Here is a 24,779-nt window from a genome sequence, read left to right as displayed (position 1 = left end):
TCATCAGCATTCCGACTTTACATTATTCTGAGCCACAAAATTATAAACTACTGCACAGCACCAGGATAATTCACCCATGGTTGCTGTATGACACGATTTTTATTTCCGAATTAGAAAGTCTAGTTCGACTTGGTCAGGGGAATTCTACTCAATCACGCCATCTAGAGGTATCTGAAGGACACTTCAGATAACACTGAGGATAACCTGACGCCTGACCTGATATGTTGATATGGAGCCCTCGCCCTCGACTGTACGCTACTAATTAGGAAACTGGTCACATAACATATTGTAGTCATTATGTAAACTTACCATGCCTGCCAAGTTAACATGACTGAAATCCGTGAGCCACCCCAACCCCATGATTTACGCGATTGGCCATACATTACGATCCAATTAATTTTGCAATTCTCAACACATCTGACAAACAGCAATTTGTAATTAAAATGGCATTAAAGAGTTTTGGACTAAAAACTGTCTAGGTAACTACCAAGACATACAAAACTTTGCAAGCACACAGCTAGCACTGATTAGAAATGACTAGCGTACTAACTGGTGAAACATTTATGTTATGACCCCAGCACACAATGCATAATTTAGGTGGCTAGTGGGAAGGAAAGGTGTATCTGTCATTCACATCTGAACTGAACTATATGACCAAAAGACATCAGTTAGAATGCTATCAGTGCCAACTAAGCTGTCGTTGGAGTTTTTTGAATATACTATAATAATGAATTAGAAAATACCAAACTAGATGCCTAGATAAAAAATATGCTGAAAACTGCCTTCATACAGCTGCTTTAAAGTAAGAACATTTCCATGCATTAACCTCTGATCCAGTTCATGAACACTGAATTAGCTTATATGATCCAATGGTCATTTTTTTTTTTTTTAATTAGACATGGAAATAAATCAAGAATCCCATACAATTTTACTGTACTTATGCTTTACTATAAACATGAATGATCAAACTTTAATGTACCAAAATAAAAAGCCCCATCAAGTCATAATTACGGCACCAAAAATAAAATCAAAGACAAAACAGGCTGTTTGTCTCTAACACACCTGATGGTGGAACAGGAATTTCCCCCCATTCATGATATCAATCGATGTGGCTATACTGTTAACCGTCAACATGGTCCTGCAATGGAGTGTGAACGCATAGATGAACATTTCAAAATAAAAATTCCTGGTCAATGAAACATTTCAACTATTGCTAGACAGTTTTGACATCAATACAAGTTTACAAGCTGAGATTCTGTACACTTTTCAGGACATTAAAAAAGTGACAAAGAAAAAAAAAATCATGTCATTATTAATAATATTAATATATATTAATACCTACAAGGCTGTTATTTTTTTTTTTTGTTCAAGTCTGGAACATCAACAATTTTGCTTAAAAAAAAAATGAGGGTCACAATCTTCTGCAAGTAGCATTTGGATGAGGTCAGCCATTATGACTCGGCACAGAAGCCTACCTCCGCCCCCTCAACCGCTCATGCATTTCTCACCAGCTCCCCTCAACACAGCGCTCACACATGGAATGGAGGAAAAAAGAAATCACAAGGAATCCACAGAAAAATAGCAGAGTTGCTTGACGCTTCGTGTTTTCTGCACTTTTTTTCTCTATAATTTGCTGATATGTACTGCGATCACCCTAAGTTCCCCATCTCGTATGGGCTACAATTTTTTAGTTACCCCAATTCCCCTCCCCCTCCCCAATATCACCATCCCAACAATATGTAAAACAGTACATCACATTTTTACTTCACTTAAACTGCAAAAATATGGAAACATTTTTGAAAAAAAAAAAAAGTAATTAGGAAGTCTACGTTAAATATGATTCTTCTGCTGTGGATCCCACATGAAAGAATAACAAAGTTGAACTGAATTTTCTTTTTTTGCAGAGTCAATTATAGAACACCGTATACTCCAGTTTCCGCCCCTGGCAAACAGACGCAAGAATTTTCGACTTGAAGCTGTTTGGCTACGTCTTCGCCTGAGGAGAAGGAGGGGAGATGAAGAGGATTGGAGCTTAATCATTCTTCTTCTCCTCCTCTGCTTTTTCTGTGATGGCAGCAGGCGTGGGAGCGTTGTCGGAGGCCTCCACCGGGCTGTCCTTGTTGGGCTTCTCCACTCCACTAGTGCCAAACTCATTGACACGGTTGGGATCCACTCTGTAGATCCAGCGCTGATACAGATAAATGAAGAAAACTACATCTGTTGGTGGGGGGAAAAAAAGCAGATGTCATTTTTGCGGACTGAACATTCAGAGAACGGAAAAACAGAAATGTTTGAAAATCCTTTCAAATCTAAACCATACAAGAGAAATGACAAAAGTCCTCAATCACGTTTCCATTCTTGCAAGTGACGTCATACTGGAGACTTAGCCAAGCATTAATGAAAATAACCTTTACTGAAAATATTCAGAAATCCAGACAGCTATGTAAAAAAAACCTGGCAGGAGAAAGCCAGTATTAACTCCTATATCACTGGACATACACTGTCCAACACTCACCATCTCTTAGACAGCCTATTCTGTACATCATGGGCATCTTGATGACAAAGGCAAACAGGTCATCAATGAAAGTGTTGAGTGCCTTATAGGTAAGCATCCTCCATGGGAGGTGGGCCACAGACTTCATCTTATAGTTAATGAAGAGCTGTGGTGTCATGGTAATAAAACCTGTAGAACAACAAATAAACAAGAAACAGATGGAATGAGAATATGGTTCTGGCTAAGAGAACGTTCACGCAGTATGCGAGAGCACCAGAGTGTCATTTTACCTGACAAAAAATGTCACCTGACAAAAAATGTCTCCACAACCAATTAAAACAGACTGTGCTGTGTGTTTTTTCAAGGTTACTTGGAAACTCTGGTTTTCATGGTTTTCATTTTATGGTTTGAAAAACAAAAGGATACTCACCAAAAGTTAACAAAAATCCATAAAGCATGCTCAGTACCCATGAGTACCAGCCTTTGTGCTCCACATACAGCAGGCTGTAGACAGCATAACACCCAAAGAGAGGGTACAGGCACCACGAAAGGTACTTGAAAGCCATCTGAGAGACAAGAGGGATATTTAAGGAGGAGTCCTAAGTTTGTCTCCACTTAAGTTAATGTATGTGCAGTTTCATTTCGGTGTCAATACGACTACTTACATCATCATATTGCTTGGTGGAGGACTGAACGTATGTGGACTTGTCTTTGAATACGAGTCGTGGCAATACCCCAGCAATCTTGTTCTCTCTGTCCAGCTGGAGACAAAAAAAAAATGTCAGCTTAAAACCAGAACCACTACCAATTATATGAGAGTGCTTACAGTTCTCACGATAGTAAGATTTAAAAAAAAAAAAAAAAAAAAAAAAAACACACACTATCAGCAGAAGTCAGAGCCACTCACTTTGACGTCCATGACTTTTGTGATCTTCCAGAAGTCGATGAGCAGGCCGATGAACACGCTGACCTGGACCACAAAGTTGGTCTCATTGTCCAGGATGTAGAGCAACACCACCAGGGACTGAAACACCCCAAATGTGATGGAGCGAACTGACAGGCCCTCCAGGGACTGCCGGCTGTTCCAGAACTGGATGTCTGAGGAGACAGACAGAGAGGAAGATTGAGCATTTCTACGAGGAAGTGCACCCAGAAAGAGCCAGACAAAAACACATGTTCAGTTTAATTTGGGGGAAAAAGCATTTAAATCTATTGTAGTAGACCCCAAAATATATTATGAACACTGAAAATGAGCATAGCAGGTCCTCTTTAATGTCTGCAACAGTGTGATCAACATCATGCTTATTGGTTTCATAAAACCATTTGCTGCACCTCCTTTAAGGCATGTTTTTGGAGTTACGTAGTTTTTATAGCATTTATAAATACATCTTCATAGTATGTGGTTGTGTGAACGGGACAATCCAGATCTGCCACTCCCACAGACACCCTGGGTTTTCATACTGTACCTTTGTGAATCACGCACTCACCGTTTTTGAAAGCCAGGAACTCAAAGATGCTGTGAACTATGGAGACAACGATGGTCACACCCAACAGATAGGGATTGGTCTCCAGCAAGGCCACCTGTGAAGACACATCATTATCAACTGTTGCAACTGGATGCAGTGAGCTGGCCTGTCAAGCTTCATTAGTTGAAATCTGTCCACCATTTCGTAAGGCCTCAGTCTCTACTCTACTACTGCATCTGTTCAGTCAAAATTCTCTTTTCACAATGAACCTGTAAGGAAACGTAGATACAGATCAACATTTAAACTAGTGCTGTCAAACGATTAAAATATTTAATTGCGATTAATCGCATTTATGTCATAGTTAACTCAAAATTAATCGCGATTAATCGCAAATTTGTATCTATTCTAAATGTCACTTCGTTTATACATTTTTTCCATCATTTTATTTTTATTTTAATGCCCTTATCAACATGGAAAAGTGGATAGGCTTGCTTTATGCGAATGTTTTATTTTATTGAAAACCAACATTGCCAAACAGGGCGGTACAAAATAAAATTATAAAGTGCACATCTCAAGTAAACAAGGACAGCCTATAGTGCAGTTAAACCATGGCTTAATATTTTCTTTTTTTCAAGTTTGCTGGGAACATAGCAGTCAGGCCTCTTATTTCAGAAACAATGAACAGTAACAGTTAGGTTACCAATAAAAGGTAACCCTATTACTTCTTTGCTTTCAGCCAGCTGCCTGTTGACATTTTCAGACAACAGTGAAGCTCGCTTCTTTTGCAGAACACAACTTTTAAAAGTAAACTTTCCATTCAGAAGCTTTTTATCATCCATTTCGCCATATCGCGCCGCTCACCATTCACTCAAACCGTAACGTTAGACAACTACACAGTTTTCCAGGCCAAAAAGAACGTTAATCTTAAAAAAAAAAAAAAAAAAAAAAAATTATATAACAAAAAACGTGTTAATCTCGCGATAAAAAAATGAACGGCGTTAAAATGGGTTTGCGTTAACGCCGTTAATAACGCGTTAAACTGACAGCACTAATTTAAACCATTTGATTGGCTGATATGAATCTCACCAAAGATATTTTTCTATGGTAACAAAAGGCCCACTGCTGTAGGAACTAGCCACAGGGCACAGCACACAGCACAATGGAAAGAGATAACCTAATTTATGAGACATTAAATATCAGGCAAACAAGGCCAAAGTTCTATTGTTGTCAAGAGTCCATCTTTCCCCAAATAATCATCTCTTCACAAGCTAGCCTGTTCCTTTATAGACTACATAGCAGCTGGGTGTAAAACAAACCAGCGGTGGAGAACCAGTCTGACGGCTAAAGTGCTGATGGCTTATCAGTAAGGGCCAATTCAAGCTCTACACGAACGCCTGAACAGCTAGGTTAAACCAACTAATCTTCATCACATCTCGCATCTGCTCCTTCCCATCAGTCCCTACCTTTACAGAATCTTGGTCCTCGTCTGACTGGTCGTGGGTTTCCTCGGCCAGGAAGTTCCAGGGAGAGCGGGCATTCTGGGCAGCATACAGCTGCCAGCGCCAGAGGGACAGCGGGCAGTATGTGATGCGCAGGGGCAGCTTATTCAGGGTCTCGTTGATGGGGATGTAGTCTTTCTGCAGGTTCCAGTAGTCATTGAAGTAGACTATTGGGTAGTAGTCTCCGCTGACTGCATCAAACTGCACATCTGTTAATTGCGGAATATTTTTAAAGAAAAATCAGTAACCGAAATACAGCTCTGAGTCTAACCACTCCTTTATCTCTGCCATGTGGCTTAACAGGATTGACTACTTATTAACATATATCCAATTATTAGTTACCACTAACTGAGGCAGTACTTAGAAATTATGTCTGTAATTGGTTAGTATTCGCGAGGTGCCCACGTGGGTGGAAAGTTCATGGGTGTTTATGGATGAAGTTTTTCTGCAATCAGAGCTGATTTTCACAACAACTTCTGGGTCTGGGTCTTTTGCCATCTGTTTGATCTGGCCAGGTTCTTCAATGCCCTTGTTCCGCTCATATCTCTATCCAGTCCTCCCTAACGAGTAACATCCAGGTTCCCTTATCTCGTCCTTGGTGCCTCTCTGCCCGCACAGAGTCTCTTTGTGTGCTGAATAAATGCTCAATGGTGTTGTTTGTTGTCTTTACTGTAATAAGAGTGGACATGGAAATAACAGGTGTGTGTCCAGAGTCCTGGGAGCAGAGGAGCTACTGTGTGTGTAGGTAACAGAGGCATGCAGGCGTGGTGAGGCTTACGCTGGTCAAGAGGTGGGGGAACAGACCCTTTGACCCAAGCCGTGTGGTCGTCCACCATGTTGATGGTGAGGTTGGGGTGCCAGTGGGAGATGATCTCCACAGGTCCGTGGCTCTCTGCCCTCTGGGGACAAAGAGGGGCAAGTCCAAAGACATTGTTACACCATCGATCAAACAATCCAACCACGAAGACTTTGGAATCGGTAAGAGTAGAGCAGAGCCCATTTTTACTGACCTTTATCATCTCTGGGTCTGCTTCTGTCTCGCCGGTCAAAAGATTCTTGGTCTTCATAAACTTTCTCTTCTTGAACTTGTTCAGCACTGAAAGTCAGTTTTAAAAATCAATCATTCAGAGGAATATTTTTTGACAAACGAAATGAACTAGAATTTCTAGTCTCATCATCTCATCTCATCTATCAAGGCCACCCCTAATAAGCATGTACTGATCTTTGGGATAGCTTCTCCATTAGGCCATGCTGCAGCCAACTGACTAAGGACAAACAACTTATTTAATTAATGGATGCCATGTGTAGGTTGGTTTTAGGAGACTAACTCGATTAAGATCTATCCATCACGGAGGACTTCATTACAAACAGAGATGACTTACTTCGAGAAGCATGGACAGTGGCCAGCCTGCGATATTGGCCTTTGCGCTTGGGGTCCGGGTGAAAGCCACTCTTGGTGAAGAACACATGGATGTAGAGAGAGCCATTCAGCTGGACGCTCTACAACAGAAAGGTAAAGAAACAATCATGTCAGAGGTGTATTTAAATATTGAGTAACAAAGATATTCTGTCAGTCAACACCTTATTGTAAAACAATAGTGTGTTTTTCTCATTTGACTCAGCTGACAGACATAGATAGGAACCTGATAAATATTCCAGTTTTTCTGGTTACATCAATATGCAAATGGAGGAGGCTGCTAGTCAGAATTAATTTCTTATGATTTTTATATTAATTTAGTAGTTATGCCCTGATGTCTCTTACGGAGTTAGAATTAAAGTTAAGCAGAGGAACTCTGGAGGTCTTACATGTGTTGGACTGAGCCCAGTCACACAAATGGATCAGGAAAAGAGATAAGGAGAATGGAATGTTTCCAGGACTGAGTACATTCTCTGCATCATTAGACGTTTCTTCTAAATTAAGGATGTCACGAGAACCAATTCTTTGGTACCAAGATGATGCCAAAATTCTGAAAACATGATGGTACTCGTTTTTCTACAGTACCGTAGGTACCGGGATACAATTCTGCCAGGGGTTGCATATACGCCTACAAGTGTTTTAGTTTCCCATTAAATGGCAAAAAAGAAGAATGCCTACCAGCACGGAACAATTATCTTAAAAAAGAAAAGAAAAAAGACTTCAAGATCAGTGGTGCAGCAGCAACGAAAGCTCTGTTTAGATGTCAAAAAGATATAACAGTATATATAACTGAGTATATAGAGGCCTGTTAGTGTGTTAGTACATTGTAAGAAAATAGCAGAAGTTGCACAGTCATTAACCTCTACCTGATTACTCAAAACTAATAATTTTGCTTTAGGGCCTATCCTTTTTTCTTGCATGTCTTAACCAGGTTCTGGAACTGACATGCTGTGCAATCATAAAAAGTTGACCGTTTGTAATTAAGCCCAGTATTGCTTGTTTTAAATATTTTAAAGCCTCACGCCACTGTTCTTTTTGGTAATGTTAATAGTAGTTTTGTTTTATCGATTACTTGAAGGCTATACACTACTGTTGTCTTTGTAATGTTCAAATGTTAAAGTACATGCGATTTATTGTTTTCATGGAACTTACTAAATTTCTGGTATCGTGACTATGTATTCTAAATTGCCTGGATAAAAACTGATAATGGAAGCCTTGAGATTCTCTCAGTGTGACCTACGTAAGCTGGGCCTGGTGATTAAACTAAGGCTGCGGTCAGATTCTCAAAATAATTACTTCCTATGTTCTTTCCTAACCACTTTTTCTTGACCTCAATGAAAAACGTCACAAGGTCAAGGAAGGAGGACAATTAGGACCTTAGACTACTGCCAAAAGAATCCAACTGCACTTGCACTAGGCTACGTAATTATGTGACATCGTTATTGACATGGCTCTCATCATGGCTGTCACTTACATACTTCCAGGTAATTTCACTCAGTTAGGAACCTCCCTAAGCAAAAAAGAAAAAACCTCACTGCAGCCAGAGACTTCCTGAAGTTTCTGATTTTTTTCTACCACTGCCTGATTGAGTCTCCATGTATCTACGGTAGAAAAATCACCATCAAAAGAGAGTGTGCCCCCAATCCCACCCCACCCACCCACCTCTGGTATCTCCAGGTCCTTGTAATGTTCATAGCACCCTTCTTCTCCTATACTCCAGTCTCCATAGACTAGATCTTGCTGGAACCAGAATAGTGATCCTGTGTCATTGAAGTCCGTAAATATCTCATCTTGAGAAATATACACAGCGAGATCCTACAATGAACAGAAAACAGAGCAGAGTCAGAGAGCATTCTCTAGTGTGCACTTCAAGAATATGTATTTAATATGTGAAGGACTTGTGTGGAGGCAAAGGGCTGGTGGGGCAGCCTACCATGAGGGTATCCTTGGGAAAGAGGTTACGGCTGGGAAGTCTTGGTACACCGGCAGGCGTGTTGGGATCCGGAGTTGAAGACCCACGACGGAACCAGCTACTGATGGCCCATATGACAAAGATCCTATAGACGGAGGGTTAAAGAATGTCAGCTTAACTCTGAGGGTATAACGAATGCCTGGCTTCAACACTTACTGTGAGGATAAAATATCACAACAGATAAAAGCAAATAAAACTTTTAATGCTTGCAATTGAATCAACAGGTTTAAGACTGGATCTCATACAAACATACAGCATCTGTATTTTTAGGTCTAGTGGGCAAAGTACACTGGCTTGAGTATGCCAAAGGAAAAGCAATCATTCACAGACTATGAACGGAAAATGCAGTTAATGCAACAAATCCAAAGTCCGAAAACATGCCGTAGTTACATGCGCAAAGCTCCAGAGACTTCATTTTCAATCCTAAAACTTGTTTTAATCCATCATAGACAGAGGAAACATCCATTCCCTTGGACCATGTCGCAACAGTGCAGCATACTTAAGTGTACTCTGCCAAGGGAGTCATTCCTCTGACACCAATTACCACTGCTAACACCCCTGCACTCCTAAATATAATATCAATGCTTCAGCTCTAAAGCTGGATGTTTCTAGACATGGAGCAGCTCTAACGCTGTTCTAGGAAGGCTTTTAAATAATCAAGCAGGCGTCGTGGCATTGCCCATCAGCACAAGCCTAATGAATAATGAGGGAAATTAAAGGATAACCGTTGGCAACAGTACAGGAGGTACAGTACAGGAGGTTGCTAATCAGCCTCTTCAGATGCACTTGGGATAAATAACTAGCTAGCTGTATTTGGCTATATCCAACCCATAATAGCTAACCCTAAACCTCTATGTCCATAAACAGCAGCTTTCTAACATTCCTCAAAGTGGTGTAGTGTGCACAATGAGCACTTTGTGTTTTAATTCCAATTTAATGGGTTCATCAAAAAGATTAAACTTGTTACTGATTGTTAATACGTAGTATGATAGAATTATCAAAATGTTTTTGTATGCATGGCCCATTTTACACCAGCGCATGGTTTCCGTAGACTGAGGTGGAATATATAGGTCACATCAATGAGCATAAAAAAACCGCACAAAGAACACTAATAGACATAAGCAGACACACACCTACCAAGACTCTGAAAGTAATTTAACACCTCCCCAATATTATACTTCCCTTGAATCCCAAATAGATTGCTTAATCAAAGGTAGTTTTCAGGGTCCTAATAATTCAGCTGGATGGATATCAGAGCCTGACTATGGCTTATAATTGCACCCCAAGCCATAATGAGTGCATAGCCTGTGGCTTCAAGCAGAAAATTGCAATCCTTTGTAAGATCTAGATGGACATTTAGAACACTTCCTGAGGAAGTTCAATAACTGCATAGTTAGCCTGAAAATGATTATATTTGGATTTAAATGGTTATACTGGAGTATGAGAAGTATGAGTCTACCAAATACTCTTCACCTGCCACACCTCAGTAAACTGTTCTATCAAGAGAATAGGAGTGAATCAACATGAAGCTGAGCATCTTGACTGGACTCACCTAAAGAGAACGCCCTTGATGACCTGCCATGCGTTTTGAGGTGGCTGTTGCTGCTGTGCCGGATCCTGTGCAGCTCCAGCTGTCTCTGCAACCTGGTCACCTGCAACCTGGTCAGCTGCAGCCCCGCCATTAGTGCTCACCACCTGCAGAATATACACACTGTTAGATGGGGATGTTTTTTTTTATTTTATTTTTTTGCCCTAACTGAGTTGTATTTCTAAATATCCAACTCTACATAATACATAAACACGTTCCCCATCAAGTTAACCTTTTTTAAAGAAAACGTAGAGAGCAAGCTGCCGATTACAGTATTTTATGTAATTTTATAAAACAAACCTGTGTATCCGCAGCACCCCTCTATTAACTGCAGTTTATTGAACGTTGTGTCATGCCATGCAGTTGTGGTGCGAGCAGTAAGTGTCATTTAAAAGTTGTATGAAGTAGGAATGGTCATTTCAAGCAAAAATACTACACCAACACCCCCTGTCCACACACACACAAATACCTCATTCCCATAGAGTGAAAACCCTTTAATGAGCATTTATTTAATGTCATGGTGTGGCTAGTCATCTAACTAATGTTAGTCTCCTGGATTTTTGTTCTTATTCTTCTTCTCCAGAGAAACGCGATGGGCAAAAAACGCAAGTCGCTCACGCACCAAATCTTGAGCATAAATTCCAAACCAGTGTATCTTCTCACGCAAGTTTAGTTACCTATAATATAATACGCAAATTTACATTTTCCCTCAAATCTTTTTTCGGCTGATTCCTTGAAAGCTCCCGAATCTAATGCACCCATTCCTACCAATTTCCATCCGCCAAATTTCCCCAGAGGCCATTCATCCGATTCTCACAAAATGTAGTGTACGAAATCTGCATACCAATACCATGATGATTAAAAAAGTTCTTCCGGGACTTCCGATTCATCAAAACATTTAAAAATGATGTGTCTGAGAGCGTGGCCCATAATAACGCTGCAGCCAATATCTTCTGATGTAAAGGTCCAAACGTAAACAAACTTCATACATACAATCACTACAACATTCTCTGGACACATGCTAAATTGTCAATCTCTCAAGAACCACTTAACATATAAGAGTGAAATTTGGTGTACTGGTGTACTTGGCCTCATTTGATCACATTTCCTACAGTGCCAATTTGCCCGCTCATCAAAATGGCCGACAACAGCCAATCAAATTTCAATATTTTAATCTTTGCCAGTGGCCCACCTTCATGAAACTTCATAGGCTCATTCATAATGGAACATAAAAGCTATGGATCAGATATGAAACAGATCAGCCACAGGTGCTGCAATAAGCACATTTACGTTTTGTTTCATAGCTTGGGATCCGCATGGGTTTTTCCCCTCAGATTGCTTATAAACTGCTAAATCAAAGTGCTCATTCCCACCAATTTTCTTTCCCAAAATCTATTTCATGAAAAGGGCACGAACTCAAACTCATCTGAGGCTACTCATCCCATCATCACGAAAATTGGTGTACATAGTCTTCAGACCATCCTGACAGAGTGATTGATTTGTAAAACCGTTTCCAAGATATGCGTCAATCAAATTTGAGGCCCTGGCTTACAATGACTCTTTGGCCAATATCTGCCTCCATCACTACCACATTCTTTGGACGTTACAAGATACCAGATTTTGTGAAATTCATAATTCATTCATCCATAGAGGCACTGCAACTGACATTTAAAAATCTCAAGAACCACTTAAGCTAAAACTTTGAAATCTGGTATGCTTACACTTGATATACTAAATGTGCTCACATCTCCTGAAGTTCCACTCCTCAACAAAATGGTTACCAGGGGGCAATCAAATTTCAGCAGTCAATAAAAGGACAATCTTAATGAAAATGTGTAGGCTCAATCATATAGAAAATATGTACCCAATTAAAATGAAAAAGAAATCAACAAAAGATGTCACTACAACAAGCTACAACTAATTCCCCTCTGTTCCTCTGACATGGTTTGGTTTTTCTTCTAAATTGATTTAACCTTACATTCTTATATACCATTTCTAAAATTAAAATGTTTTTTTGAGGTCAGAGGTGGATCCTACATTCAATCAACATTAGCAATACAACACTGCATACAGCCGATTTCTTAGCACGTAACAGTTGGTTTATGGTGGCATCATGATACCAATTACTAAAGAAACAGACCAGTAATTGGGATACAATGAAACGTTTGGTTAAAACTAAAGAAACAGGCCTTCAACCTGAGTACTGGCATGCAGAAGACACCAGTAATGCAAGTTTAAACCACAGTTTAACATTAGGTCAATATGCAGCCTAGTTAGTTAACGCTTGTTCACATAGGAGGGCCAGCTGAAGAAGGCTAAGTTAGTGCTGTTGGCAATGTTTGACACGTTTCAAGGACGTCACTTAATCTTCAAAACGAGGAGCGGATATCAATGGAAATGTCACTTCCTTCACATCGAAAAAATTGAGCATTACTCACATATTCAGTGAACGCGGTTTGCGTCACTAGAATATAGAATACTAGAATAATATCAGGAGATGAGTTTAAGATTAGACTATATAATAACAAATTGAACACACTTGTTGGTTAATTTAAGGCGAACTGGTATTTGGAAGTGTCGTGTATGTTAATGTGATTTAGTATTAGGCCAAAATGAACCTTTCCTTTCACTATGACTATCTCCTATGAAAAGAAAATCAGTGAGCTCAGCACTAAGTTAACCTAAACCTACACCGTGGACTATTGCAGAATAACCCTAAAATGTACTGGCTATGACTACAGTTAACAAACCAAATAATATGTTGTAGCTCGGTAAGGATACAAGGCATCCCTACCGACCCATCCAGAAATGCTTTTTACAAGCAGTCATCAATGGCTCATCAAGCTAGCCTCAGTTTTCAAACGTTACCTGGGGCGACAGTGAGCTAGCTTGCGATTCTAGCTAGCTCTACAATATAGCAAAGTGAACTAGCCTAGCAGCTACCTAGCTCTCAAGTGTTAAGTCATTAATCAGATATTCGAATACTGACATTATCACTCCGTTTGTCAAGCCTAGTCAAATGTATGAATGGCGCTATAGCGAAGTCTGCTTTGGAGATCGTTAACTAGCTCAGTATCATTAACAGAGGATTACCCAACGCAAATATCATAAAACAGTGAAAAGAGAAAATGCATATGATGATTAAGATAACCTTGCTAAATTAGCCTGCAGGCTAACTAGCTTTAAACCGTTCAAAAACCAGTCAGTTTAGTCTTTTAGAGAGCATGCTAAATCAGCTAACTAGCTAGTGGACTTGTCTACGTATACTAACGTGAGAATTCGAGCAGAAATGATGGCAGGTAGTTTTCGCACCCAGTATAAATAGTAACATAGTGGGTGACCCTTATATTAGTTCAACTGTATTTTAATGTTCATCATACGACATTAACGTTAAAATGAAACGTTCCCCGTAGCTTGCTTCGTAGGGTCGGAAACAACCCGGCTTTCCTCACTAGCGATAGTGAATTACGGCAAATGTGAAGAGTAATCACCCGTGATATATGCCAATGACAGACTCAAAAAGATGTCTCATCAAAAAAACATCTGATGTACATTTATGGACTGTAATATAGTTGTATTATATGCTTACCTCGCCGTTGCTAACGGTGGTTTCACTGGTAGCTTCGTTCTCCTGCGCCGCCATCTTACCTGTCTCTGTCGCACACTGCTGGTGATGTGCAATCACATGCCTCGCGTGAATTCAGATTGCGTAGAAGCCGATTCAACTGGGCCTCCGTAGTGCTGCACATTTAGGCCACGCCTACCTGCACAGTGAATCAGAAGTGTTTCACTCCATAGACATAGACATAGTATACTATACTATAGTATACTATGTCTATGTTTCACTCAACCTGACCAGTCCAAGCATAGACCTATGTCTATGAGTCCAAGGCCTGTTAGGCCTCGTTCGGATAGTCTTTTTTCTTTAGGAAGGATCCTAACTATCCTTACATCCCTTTACTGGCTATACTAGCCCCTTGCACAGACTTAACCACTTATATTCTGCACTATCTCTTTGCACTATCCACACACAAGCACAAGAACACTATCTTTGCACTATCCACGGAAGCACAAGAACACTATCTTTTTGCACTATCCACACTAGCAGCACAAGAACACTTTCCTCCTGGGTATCTACATCTACACTGTCACAATCAATGCATATTGTACCATAGGGTCAGACACATTCTTGTATCTGTAAACTCCCCACTCCTTGTGAACATGTTCTCCCTATGTGTATGTGATTGATGTATGTATGTCTGTGAGTTGTATAAGTGTATAAGTGTATAAGCTACTGGATGACCTAAATTTCCCTCTGGATTAATAAAGTATCCATCTATCTATCTATCTATCTATCTATCTATCTATCTATCTATCTATCTAACTGAGTGAAATGACCCGGAAGTATGTAAGTGACAGGCATGATAAGAGCTGGTCAAATGAATGCTTAGGAAATGTTAAAAATGCTCTAAATGCTTAGGAAAGCTTCAATGCTTCCTTTCATATATCCTTAAGCATAGGGTACACTGGAGCATCCTTTACGAAGGAAAGGAGATAGTATTGCCCCACAATTCCTTGCGACAGCAACAACAACCCAACCAACAATCAGCTTGACCCATGTCAAAAACATCCGCCTTTGACAATTAGTAGCCTAGTGTAAGTGCATTTGGTTGTCTTATGAATTCTACTTCACATCTTTCCTTGACCTCATGACGTTTTCCATTGAGGTCAAGGAAAAGGGGTTAGGAAAAGACAATAGGACAGACTATCCGACTGCAGCCTTGGAAATTCTCTGGCCAAAGATTTGTACATAGTGGGGCAAGGTACCTCATGAAGATCCACTTCCTGCAACCTAGATTGCGAGAGGAGGGTCACAAATCCCCCTTTATGCCGACCAGAGGAAAATGTTAATCAAGTTCGTTATCGTGAGGCAAACGCAAAGGCTTTTTCAAAACAGATTTCAAAATATAAATTCATATAAATTCAAGTTCAGGGCTCAAGCCGCTTACAGCAGGTAAGGTCTTTCCAGGGGCCACCACTTGATAGATGCTTTCCGTAGCCCAGGCTAGTGGCATAATTGAGTTTCTAATGCTGAACACTGACTGGACGACTAAACATTACCTTAGGTGACATACTGCACTGAAGTTGACCAAAATGTAGCATTAACTTTTATACCTAAAATAACAGCTTGAAAAAAATTGTGCCGCTACAATTACTTTTAATATGGAGAATGGCCTCTCCGCCATTGCCATCAGGGGTCTGTAGGGAAAATATTGCGGTATGTAAGATTTCTAGAGCCGCCCGGCTCTTTGTGTCTGAGCATGCACGACTAGGATCGGGTAGTGACAGTCACTATCGGAAGAGCTTTTACTCCTTGGCGAGAGCTGAAAGACACATTTGGATACAAGTTCGATTCAGAGCTAGCCATCTTTTCTTGACTGTGTTAGCAAAGTTGTTGACTCGCTAGTTTGTCATAAACGAGGAAAGCAAATTTCAACAGGTTTCGCCGCTAGGGGGAGCTACAAGCCAAAAACTACTTATTGCTGCTTTAACACTTCCTGGTTTAAAAATAAAAACCTACACACACCAGCCAGAGACGTAAAAGGTAAAACCCTGACGGTGGTAAACCTCCTAAAAGTAGAGCCCTTAGGCTTGATTTTGCTAGGAGAATGATAGGGCTCTTCTATTCAGAGGTTTACTTCACCCAGGCTTGTCACTAAACCACAAAGGCCACTTGGAATACCATCCGGCTGTTTTAGTTGCGCAATAAGTCAGCCTAGAACATGAACGCAGCCATATCACATCAGGCTTTGTAAAAAAAAAAAAAGAGGTGGTCACCCAATCGTTTTCAGGATTGGATGGCAGTCTGTGGAAAATATTTAGAAATGGTAACAAAGTGGCGAATAAATGTTAAAGCAAGTTGTGATTTCAGGTCTGAATTTCAATTTCCAAAAGCAAACCTTTGAATTTATTGTTTTCTCCTAATGCATGAAAATAGGCTTGGCTACTTCATTGCTTTGATAGCCTTTACAGTATATTCAAAGGACTAGCCTAAATACCAGTATAGCCTAGCCTGAGCAATATCTTAAAGAAATCTAAAGATAGCCAACCATATATTGATTAAAGGCAAAATGGATGGATGAGTTATGGTGCAGTCACATGGGAAAGAAACTTTAACATTACTGTAATAATGTCAGCAAAGTTAGTAACTGTCTATACCAAAGGTAGCCTACTGAAAAGAGGTCTCCTGTGGAGTCTTTGACTTTAGTTTAGGTCAGTTTATATCAACACTTCTTTTAGAGGAGGATTTATAAATAGGCCTATCTCCATGGTCTCAGCAATAGGCCTGGTTAACATCTAATTCCCTGAATGGGTAAAGATGACAAAAGTGTTGGTATGTCAAATAATCCATAAAGAGTAGGACCACTAGTAACGATAATTCTTTAAAGAAAGTTAAACCAGCATTATAACAGTGTCAAAACAGGGAGCACAACTGCAGGTTTTACACATACAGGATTGTTCAGCATGATTGTTTTTATCAATAAAACTGTACAACAATATTCCACAATATTAAGTCTTCCAATAGACAAATAGACATCACGGTTCTATCCTATCACAGTAGGTTGAAACAGTATTTTTACATTAGCATATCATCAGTCTCAATCGGTATGAAGTGGTTGTACATACATAAACAACTGCACTATGCACATGGAGACTGACCAGGAAGGTCAGTTTGAAAGAATTATGATAGGTAACATGCAGGTGCAAAAATATAAATTAGTTGTATATTATTCTTGTTGAGACGAAAGCACCCACTTCTTCACTGAGGAGATTTGTCCAAGAGAATGCTATGTGAGATAATAAAACACATTCACTGCGGACAACCCTTCAACAAGACATACTAAAAAAAGACTAATAAGCAACACAGTAAAGGGCACTACATGGAAGTTTGGGAGAAGAGTGATTTGTGTCAAATTTCTTTTCAGCTGACCTCTCCAGCTGCAACATTTGCATGGGGCCGGTTCTCAAGCTTTCTCGGCACAACATCTCAAATTACATCACCAAAAGACATCAGTTTGCACATTAGAAAGCTTTAATCAGTGCCAGCTTTGTGTTTGCAATATTTTTATCCTTCTGCATAGTTAGCTTACTTTAGACAAAAACTCCATACTGTTGCTTTAGGAGCCAAGGTCCGATACACCCAATGATAACCCAATTTCTTAGTAATGTTTTTAAATCAAACAGAATATTTTACCGTCAACACGTTTTAAGAACAGCTTTAATGGGCGGGTACAACTAAAATTTCAATCAATCGGCGACGTGAGGAGGAGCCACAGACTACTCGCTGTTGGGCAAACACCGTTGCCATATTTCAGCGTCAATCTGCCTCATCTGCCCAATAACGCTGCTTGTCAGTTCATATGACTGAGGAGTATCTATCCAGGAGATGGTTTGTAGATCAGTGGTTGTGAGGCCCATACACTTCATGCGCATGGACATGAGCAGTGTTGAACAGCGGTTGAGTAGTTGGGCGGTGGACAGAAAAAATGATCTCCTTTGATTTCGGCGAAGGCGTAGGATATTCGTGGTTACAACCAATGTAACTGTACTCATTTGCATATGTTGTTACTTTGTTTATCATTAATCGGTTTCCACGTTGTTCGTGGTACTACATAATGGATCGAGTAAAGAGTTCCATGCAGCAAGTACCGAACCCAATTCCTAAAGTGCTCAGTCGTCGGACCGGAGGTGCGAATAGTTTGGAAGTTGAGAAGGAGAACTTTGAGCGCAGTCAGGTAAGCTGAATCTGGAGAACTGCATAGTGCTGACCAGATTGGTTAATTTATTAATACGAACTGTTCAGACTTGAAAGGTAGCGTTCCTCCCGCTGTTTTAAGCAGCGATAAAAAAGACAGAGCACAACTGAAATACATACAGGCTATGTCTAGGCTAGCCTACGATTTTTTTCAATGTTGGTTGGTTTTTGTAATCTCGAAGATATTAATCGTTAGCCTACCTTTATTGGTGTCATATTGTGCACTTCATTTTTGTGAAACAACACTTTGTTTACCATAGATGGCCAATTACTGGCCTAGCAAGCTTAACGGTCTAACACGAATTTATGTTTAAATATAACTATATGTAAAATTTGCCAGTATTCAGTCGTTAATTATGTATAACTGTCAAGTTATGATTTTGGCTAGTTAATTTCACCATTGTGTTTTGTGCCATGTTCTGACGATAGCGTCAAATGGATTTCACTGGGTATGCTCTTCACTGCTGATTAACTTCGGAGTAAGATTCATGTTTAGATAAATAATAGAACATTTAGAAAAATATATATTTCATTGTTCATTAAGTCAGTACATTTTCTAGATACACAATTTACTTTGCAGTTTCTGAGAGGGCCATCCCACTTGACAATAACGGTCAACACTGCTTTTTGGAGTTTCTCAGTTGACCTTTTTGTCGACAACATTTTAAAATAATTGTATGTATAAGGCAAGGTTACAGACTGTCTTTGACTGTTACAATTCCTTGAAATCTTCAGATCATGATAGATCTTCAACATTACAATTTAGGCCTTCATATAGGCAGTTATTGGCCGGTCCTGTGTGAGATAGATTTCCCTACAATTGTTCAAAAAGGTAATACTGTAAAAATTCCGACTTCAATAAGTGAAGCCTGCTTTTTAATCTGAGATCTTTGTGAATGGGCTTGGAAGTGGTCCTTTTAAGAAGTTGTACATAGTGAGTTCAAGTGTTTTGTGTAGTGGGAGGTATACTATTAAAGCGTATAGCCTCGGGACAAGGGTCTGGGAAAGTGCATTCCGCAAGGGTGCAGAGGAAGTGTGTGTGTGAGAGAGGAGATTGTTGATGGGAGACGTATAATCAACATTGTTCCTGCCAGTCCTGAAGATTCAAGAATCAGGGAAAGCGTGCATCTATGTGCGTGTATGGTGGGGGGTGGCAGCGTAGCTGCTAAAGCCTAAAGCCTATTGTTGCCACATCAGATGTGGGCGACTGGCAGATCTCATGTTATCAACACAAAGAATTTTGCCTTGATGTCTGGGGCTAATTGTATGGTGATTGTACATGCTTGCATTCCCCCTTACCTCCCCCACCCACCCACCCACTTCATTCTTCCCAGGGCTGGGGAGACAGAGCGCCGAAAAGTAGGTCACATGAATCAAGCTGCAGCAAACTGCATTGCTGGTGTGTTGTTAGCAGCAGTTAGCAGAGCTCATCCATTTTGTTGTCTCTGGCTTTTCGTTCCTGTCTAATCATAAAACTAAACAGTACATTTCATGTGAGGTAATAGGTTGGATTTTGCTTAACCGGCATGCATATCCCAACCCACTACTCCCCCTCCCCTTCCAAAAATTGCACAAACACTCTTCAGCCACCCCCCTTGTTTGCAACTAGGACAGGGACATGGATTATAGAAGCTGGTGTTATGAGACGCATGCGCAGCAGCCATCTGTTAGGCCTGGTCACTGGGTCACACACTGGCTGGAAGATCTCTGCCACTGGAATCCGCAGTGTGTACTGAATGCAGTGCAGTCAGCACATATTTAGCTTTTCCCCTCAGACATTATTTCATTTTTTTTTGCGTAATGGACCTGAGGTGACTGTGGCAATTTGTTTTGGTATAGAGTGGTATCTCAAAACTGCCAAACAGTTTACAGACACAGAGGATATTGCCTGTAACAAAATGCACATATTCACTGATTTGTTCCCCAAGTCACTGAATGTAGCCGACCATAATTTGAGATGAGTTTGTTTTGATAGAAACCTTCCTGACAGCTATTGCCATAACAGCAAAAAGGCATAATGCGCTGTGCTTTGCTGCCTCACTCCACAGATATAAGGGCACTAAGTGAAAACAGCAGAGTCATTAAATTGGGTTTTACTTAGTCAAAATGGATTGGTAACTGAACTTACCATGCAGAGGAAAGTGGAAACTGTTAACACGACTGCATTTAGAATTCTGGTAGACATGTTGCCACCCTATTCTTTCACACATAATCATAAAAATAGCTGGAACACAGATAAGACCGTGATGATGTAATGTTGACAGATTTTAATGGAGACTGCCTATCAATGCTATTTTTTGGATGATTACTGTTAGCCTGGTACAACCAGACACAAATTCACTTGTGAATAGGATCTGGCCACACTCCATTGGGGTTTGTTTACAGTTGCTGCATCCTAATGGGTGTAGTCTTTGGGCTAATTTTGAAACCACAACCTTTAACCAACCGGCATTAACCACTATGGGATTGCTATACTTCCTACTTCACCACTAACGGTGCAAGCTGATATATTAGTCTTTTTTCAAACCCTGCATACTCAATTCATGTTAAGAATGCAAATCAAATTGCAAGAAGCTATTATATGGTTTTATATAGGCCAGATTAGACTAGATTTAAAACTTTTTTTTTGCTGATTATAATCTTAATTGTGCTGCCAGCATATGTGTAAATTTGTGAGGTATATAAAAAAAAAACTCAGGGTACTATGGTTTGTCAAGCTCCAGACTCTCATATTCTTATCTTAATGAGCTCAAGACTTCCAGCGTGAGGTTATAATCACAAAAATACAGTTGGTCGTGATATTTTTTAAATGAGGGAATTGTTCGTTTTTGTCAGTTGTCAGTGGATAAGTGCTTGGCACAAACACAGATAATAAGGCACACACTCATGTATACTACCGGTATTATGATATAGGATGTTGTAATGTGTAACTAACTTCTTAATGTATTATTTAATTTCCTATATATAATGTATAATTTAATTATGATTTTCTGTCATCCTTACTCCACCCTCTCACCCACTCTCTCTAGAATAGAATAGTTACACGCACAGTATATATGATATACATTTACATACATATACTGCATGTTCATCTGTATTGTACCGTATGTATGTACATATACAGATAAGATTTGGGTCTACAAGTTTTTAGGGTGCACCATCTTTATTGAACTTCATCATCATCTGTTTGTTTAGTCCAAGAAATGACCCACCCAAATGAGTTCCATGCTGTTTTCAGCCACGCTGCATGCTGCTGTAATAGAGGTTTTTCTCTCTTTCCTTTCCTGGAATGCATTGCAGGGATAAAATGGTTCCTCTGTGGTTTAAAATGTAGTGCATTGCAAATGAAAGGGTGTCCACATCAATGCTCTGTAATGACAAGAGAATGGTAGCACTTGTGGCAATATAGTGCAGACCAAAATCCGCTTTAGAATCTGGAAGGAATTTGTTTGGATGAAACTGCTCAAAATGTCTGTAAAAAACACACAGCTTTATTTTAAATTAGATTTCTTAACTTATGATTATGATAGCTTCGGTCAGTGGATGGTTCCTAAGTTTTCAGATTCATAAATCATTTATTATCAATTATTTAATGGACAGGAACCTTTGATTGCTAGGTTATGGTTAGAATATCTGGTGTTGCCATTGAGACTAGTGAATGGCAAAGGCATAGAAAGCCACAAAGCAGTAGACAGACACACACACACACACATATGTGTGTGCTCCAAAGTGTTTCAGTGTTGATAGTGAGTAGAATCAGTGTCCTGTTACTGTCAGTAACATGTAGTTTTCTGGCATACAGTGGCTTGCGAAAGTATTCAACCCCGAAAGTCATCACCATTTTCATGATTCATACAAACAAGATGGTATATACGTGATGCATACAAATTGATAGTGGATAAGATGGGAAAAGAGCGTTCAAGTATTGTAGGACAGCTGAGTGGGTATACAGTGTTCTCGTAAGGTTACTAATACTAAGGGTAAGTAGAGCAATGAAACAGAATACTATATATCGATGGTGGCAGTTATTTACATTAGGGCTAAATAGGCTAGCCTAGAGTATGTTTGTATCATGAGCTGGTTAAAATGAATGCATGACAATGTGGTTGGGATGGGTAGGCTTCTGAGGGTTTCTGCAAGTAGATCAGGTGGAGAGTTTAGAACAGCATCCCACAGACAGACAGTTTTGTCTAGGAGGAAAGAAAAGCGAAAATGTGAGTGGGCAGAGCTTGGTTGCCTAATATGTGTGTAAGTACTTAATCGTTATGGTGATCAGGAAAAGTGTTTCCACCGCCATCAGCAAAGGTTGTGCTATAAGAGAGAGAAGATTTGGTTGGTAAACATCAATTTGGTAAACAGGTAAAGAGATACATTTAACAACAATTAACATATTATGGCCATGGTAATATGGCCATTTTATCAGTATTAATGCCTTATCATAGAAGGAGGTGAAATGGGAGAGGCAGTCTGGCATGGTGTGTGGGAATTTTGTTTATGTTTATGTTTAGTTTTGTTGAGTTATGGTTGGCTGACATGGTGTATGCAAATTGGTGAAAAAGGATAGCAAGAGTGGCTGGATACAACAACAGTGCACAATTGGCTGGCGATAGCCGCAACATGCTGTACCTGGGATTCGCATGTGCTGTCTGTTGCCCAATTTCATTCATGTTGGGAATTTTGTGTATGTGTAGTTTTGATGAATTATGTTTATGTTGGCTGACATGTTGCTTGAGAATTTTAGTTGTACAAGAATAGCAAGTGTGACAGGATACTGGCTGGAGACAGCGGCAACATGTGCCGCATGCTGTACCTATAATCTGTAAAGGCCTCCTACACAGTACAAAATGCTGTCTGTAGCCCACTGCTGCCCACACAACAACATGGCTGACAAGAAGTATAAAGTATGTTGCGACAGGTGCCGGGTTTTAATGCATTATTCATTACTACAGTATGCTGTAAAGAGGAATCTCTTTAGTTTTGATTTAAAGATGGAAAGGGTGCCCGCTTCTCGGATGGAGACAGGAAGATTATTCCACAGAAGGGGAGCTTGATAGCTGGAGGCTCTGCCTACTATTGTGCTTTTTGATATTCTTGGAGTTACAAGGAGACCTGCACTCTGGGAACGAAACTGGTCTTGGTGGGCAGTAGGGGACAACTAGTTCCTTGAGGTAATTTGGAGCTAAGCCATTTGGAGCTTTGTATGTTTGAAGGAGTACTTTGAAAAAGGTTACTGTCACAGAATGTATTAAGCAGAAATGTTTATGTAATGCAGTCTCATATAAGAATGCACACACAACCACATACGGGATGATGATGATGATGACTGCTTTAAGTTAGGAAATAGACAGGCATGACAGTCACAACTGTGCAGCTTCAAATGGCCCTGTAAGACTGGTGCTAATTTAGTTATGTTTGGTAGTTAATAGCACAATGCACCGTTCGCTTCAGTGCCAGGAGTCACTGTAGTTCTGCTTCTATTTGCAGTGCCTTTTTGGTAATGTGTGTAACTATAATCGTGTACTTGTCGTGGACTGTGTGTAATAAATTGTATTAGCTTATTGCTTCCTTGTTAGTCAACATTTTGTGTGTTGTGTACTGGGCTACAGTACATGCTGGTTATCATCAGATCTTTGAACTGAATGTGAGTAAGAGCTGTAGTGGTGGCGATATTTGAGAGGTAATTACTTTGGCTGCAGGCAATTACTTTGTTGTGACATCATTTTATAATGTGTAATCTGTCTGTCATTACAGCTGTGTCAGTGGACCCACTGACGGAACCACATAATACTGGAACTGAAAAGCCATTAATGTGTATCGTTCTCATGGTATCGAAATGGATACAATATTTATTTAGCAGTAATAACAATAGTGGTTATAATGCATTGTGTTTTATTCAAACCTGCCATTTTTATACCTGTTGATAATATGTATATAGTGCAGGGCAAGAGCTCTTTTAAAAAAATAGCAAATTATGTACAAAGTAACCATAACCCTAAAAACATTGTAGAACACTTGCTATTCTCACATTAAAGGCCACACACGACTATTTATGCTGGTAGCTTTCAGCAATGGAACATTGTCTTCCCAACTTCAATATTGAAGCATGAAATCACGATCATGCTACCCAGACAAAATGATGTAAAACTGAACAAATAAAACCACATTCTCTCGCTGCCCTCTCATTCTCTTTCTTTCTGAGTGTGCTATCTTTTCCCCCGTGCTCTGTTGGCGATCTTGTGCTCTGTCAGTAGTGGAATGTTGGGGAGGAGCCTGGCTGTGTCCCTCTGGCACTGCAGGACTCAACAAGGCAGACCCCGGCATATTCACAATCCCCCTTATCTTTCACTCGTCCCTCTCTCCTTCATTCCTCCCTTCATCTACTCACCCTTGACTGTCCATTTGCCGTTTGGCACACTTGGTCTAATCAGGGTGTAAGTGCAACTTTCCTCTCTTGACCTCACCTCCTGCTGCACCTAATCTCTCTTCCCCCCCTTGCTATAATTCCATCAAATCTCCTCTCCTCCCCC

At 40.1% G+C, this 24,779-nt stretch overlaps 2 protein-coding genes across 3 annotated transcripts in view; one reads left to right on the top strand and one right to left on the bottom strand.

The window, feature by feature from the left end:
• Window positions 1-926: 926 nt before the first annotated feature.
• On the bottom strand, window positions 927-14,153 carry clptm1 (CLPTM1 regulator of GABA type A receptor forward trafficking). Its single transcript, XM_012836242.3, has 14 exons — window positions 14,026-14,153; window positions 10,401-10,543; window positions 8,810-8,933; window positions 8,539-8,691; window positions 6,842-6,959; window positions 6,470-6,555; window positions 6,238-6,358; window positions 5,424-5,668; window positions 3,982-4,075; window positions 3,402-3,592; window positions 3,160-3,255; window positions 2,925-3,060; window positions 2,516-2,683; window positions 927-2,217 (listed from the first exon to the last, which is right to left on the bottom strand). Exons 1-14 carry the CDS (start codon window positions 14,077-14,079, stop codon window positions 2,033-2,035), a joined length of 1,914 nt encoding a protein of 637 aa, XP_012691696.1. The 5' UTR covers window positions 14,080-14,153; the 3' UTR covers window positions 927-2,032.
• Window positions 14,154-17,808: 3,655 nt separating this feature from the next.
• The window catches only part of hip1 (huntingtin interacting protein 1), a 34,959-nt gene continuing 27,988 nt past the window's right edge, over window positions 17,809-24,779 (top strand). The window contains exon 1 of one of the 2 annotated variants that reach the window (XM_031573421.2): window positions 17,809-18,232. In XM_031573421.2, the coding sequence (XP_031429281.1) occupies window positions 18,113-18,232 (120 nt within the window). In that variant the 5' untranslated portion in view covers window positions 17,809-18,112. The remainder of the gene's footprint in view (window positions 18,233-24,779) is intronic. The other variant, XM_012836235.3, reaches the window with a different exon arrangement.

This window comes from Clupea harengus, chromosome 9, assembly GCF_900700415.2.
Source record: "Clupea harengus chromosome 9, Ch_v2.0.2, whole genome shotgun sequence".
In the NCBI taxonomy this organism is placed as follows: domain Eukaryota; kingdom Metazoa; phylum Chordata; class Actinopteri; order Clupeiformes; family Clupeidae; genus Clupea; species Clupea harengus.
This window is presented reverse-complemented; position numbering and strand designations above follow the sequence as displayed.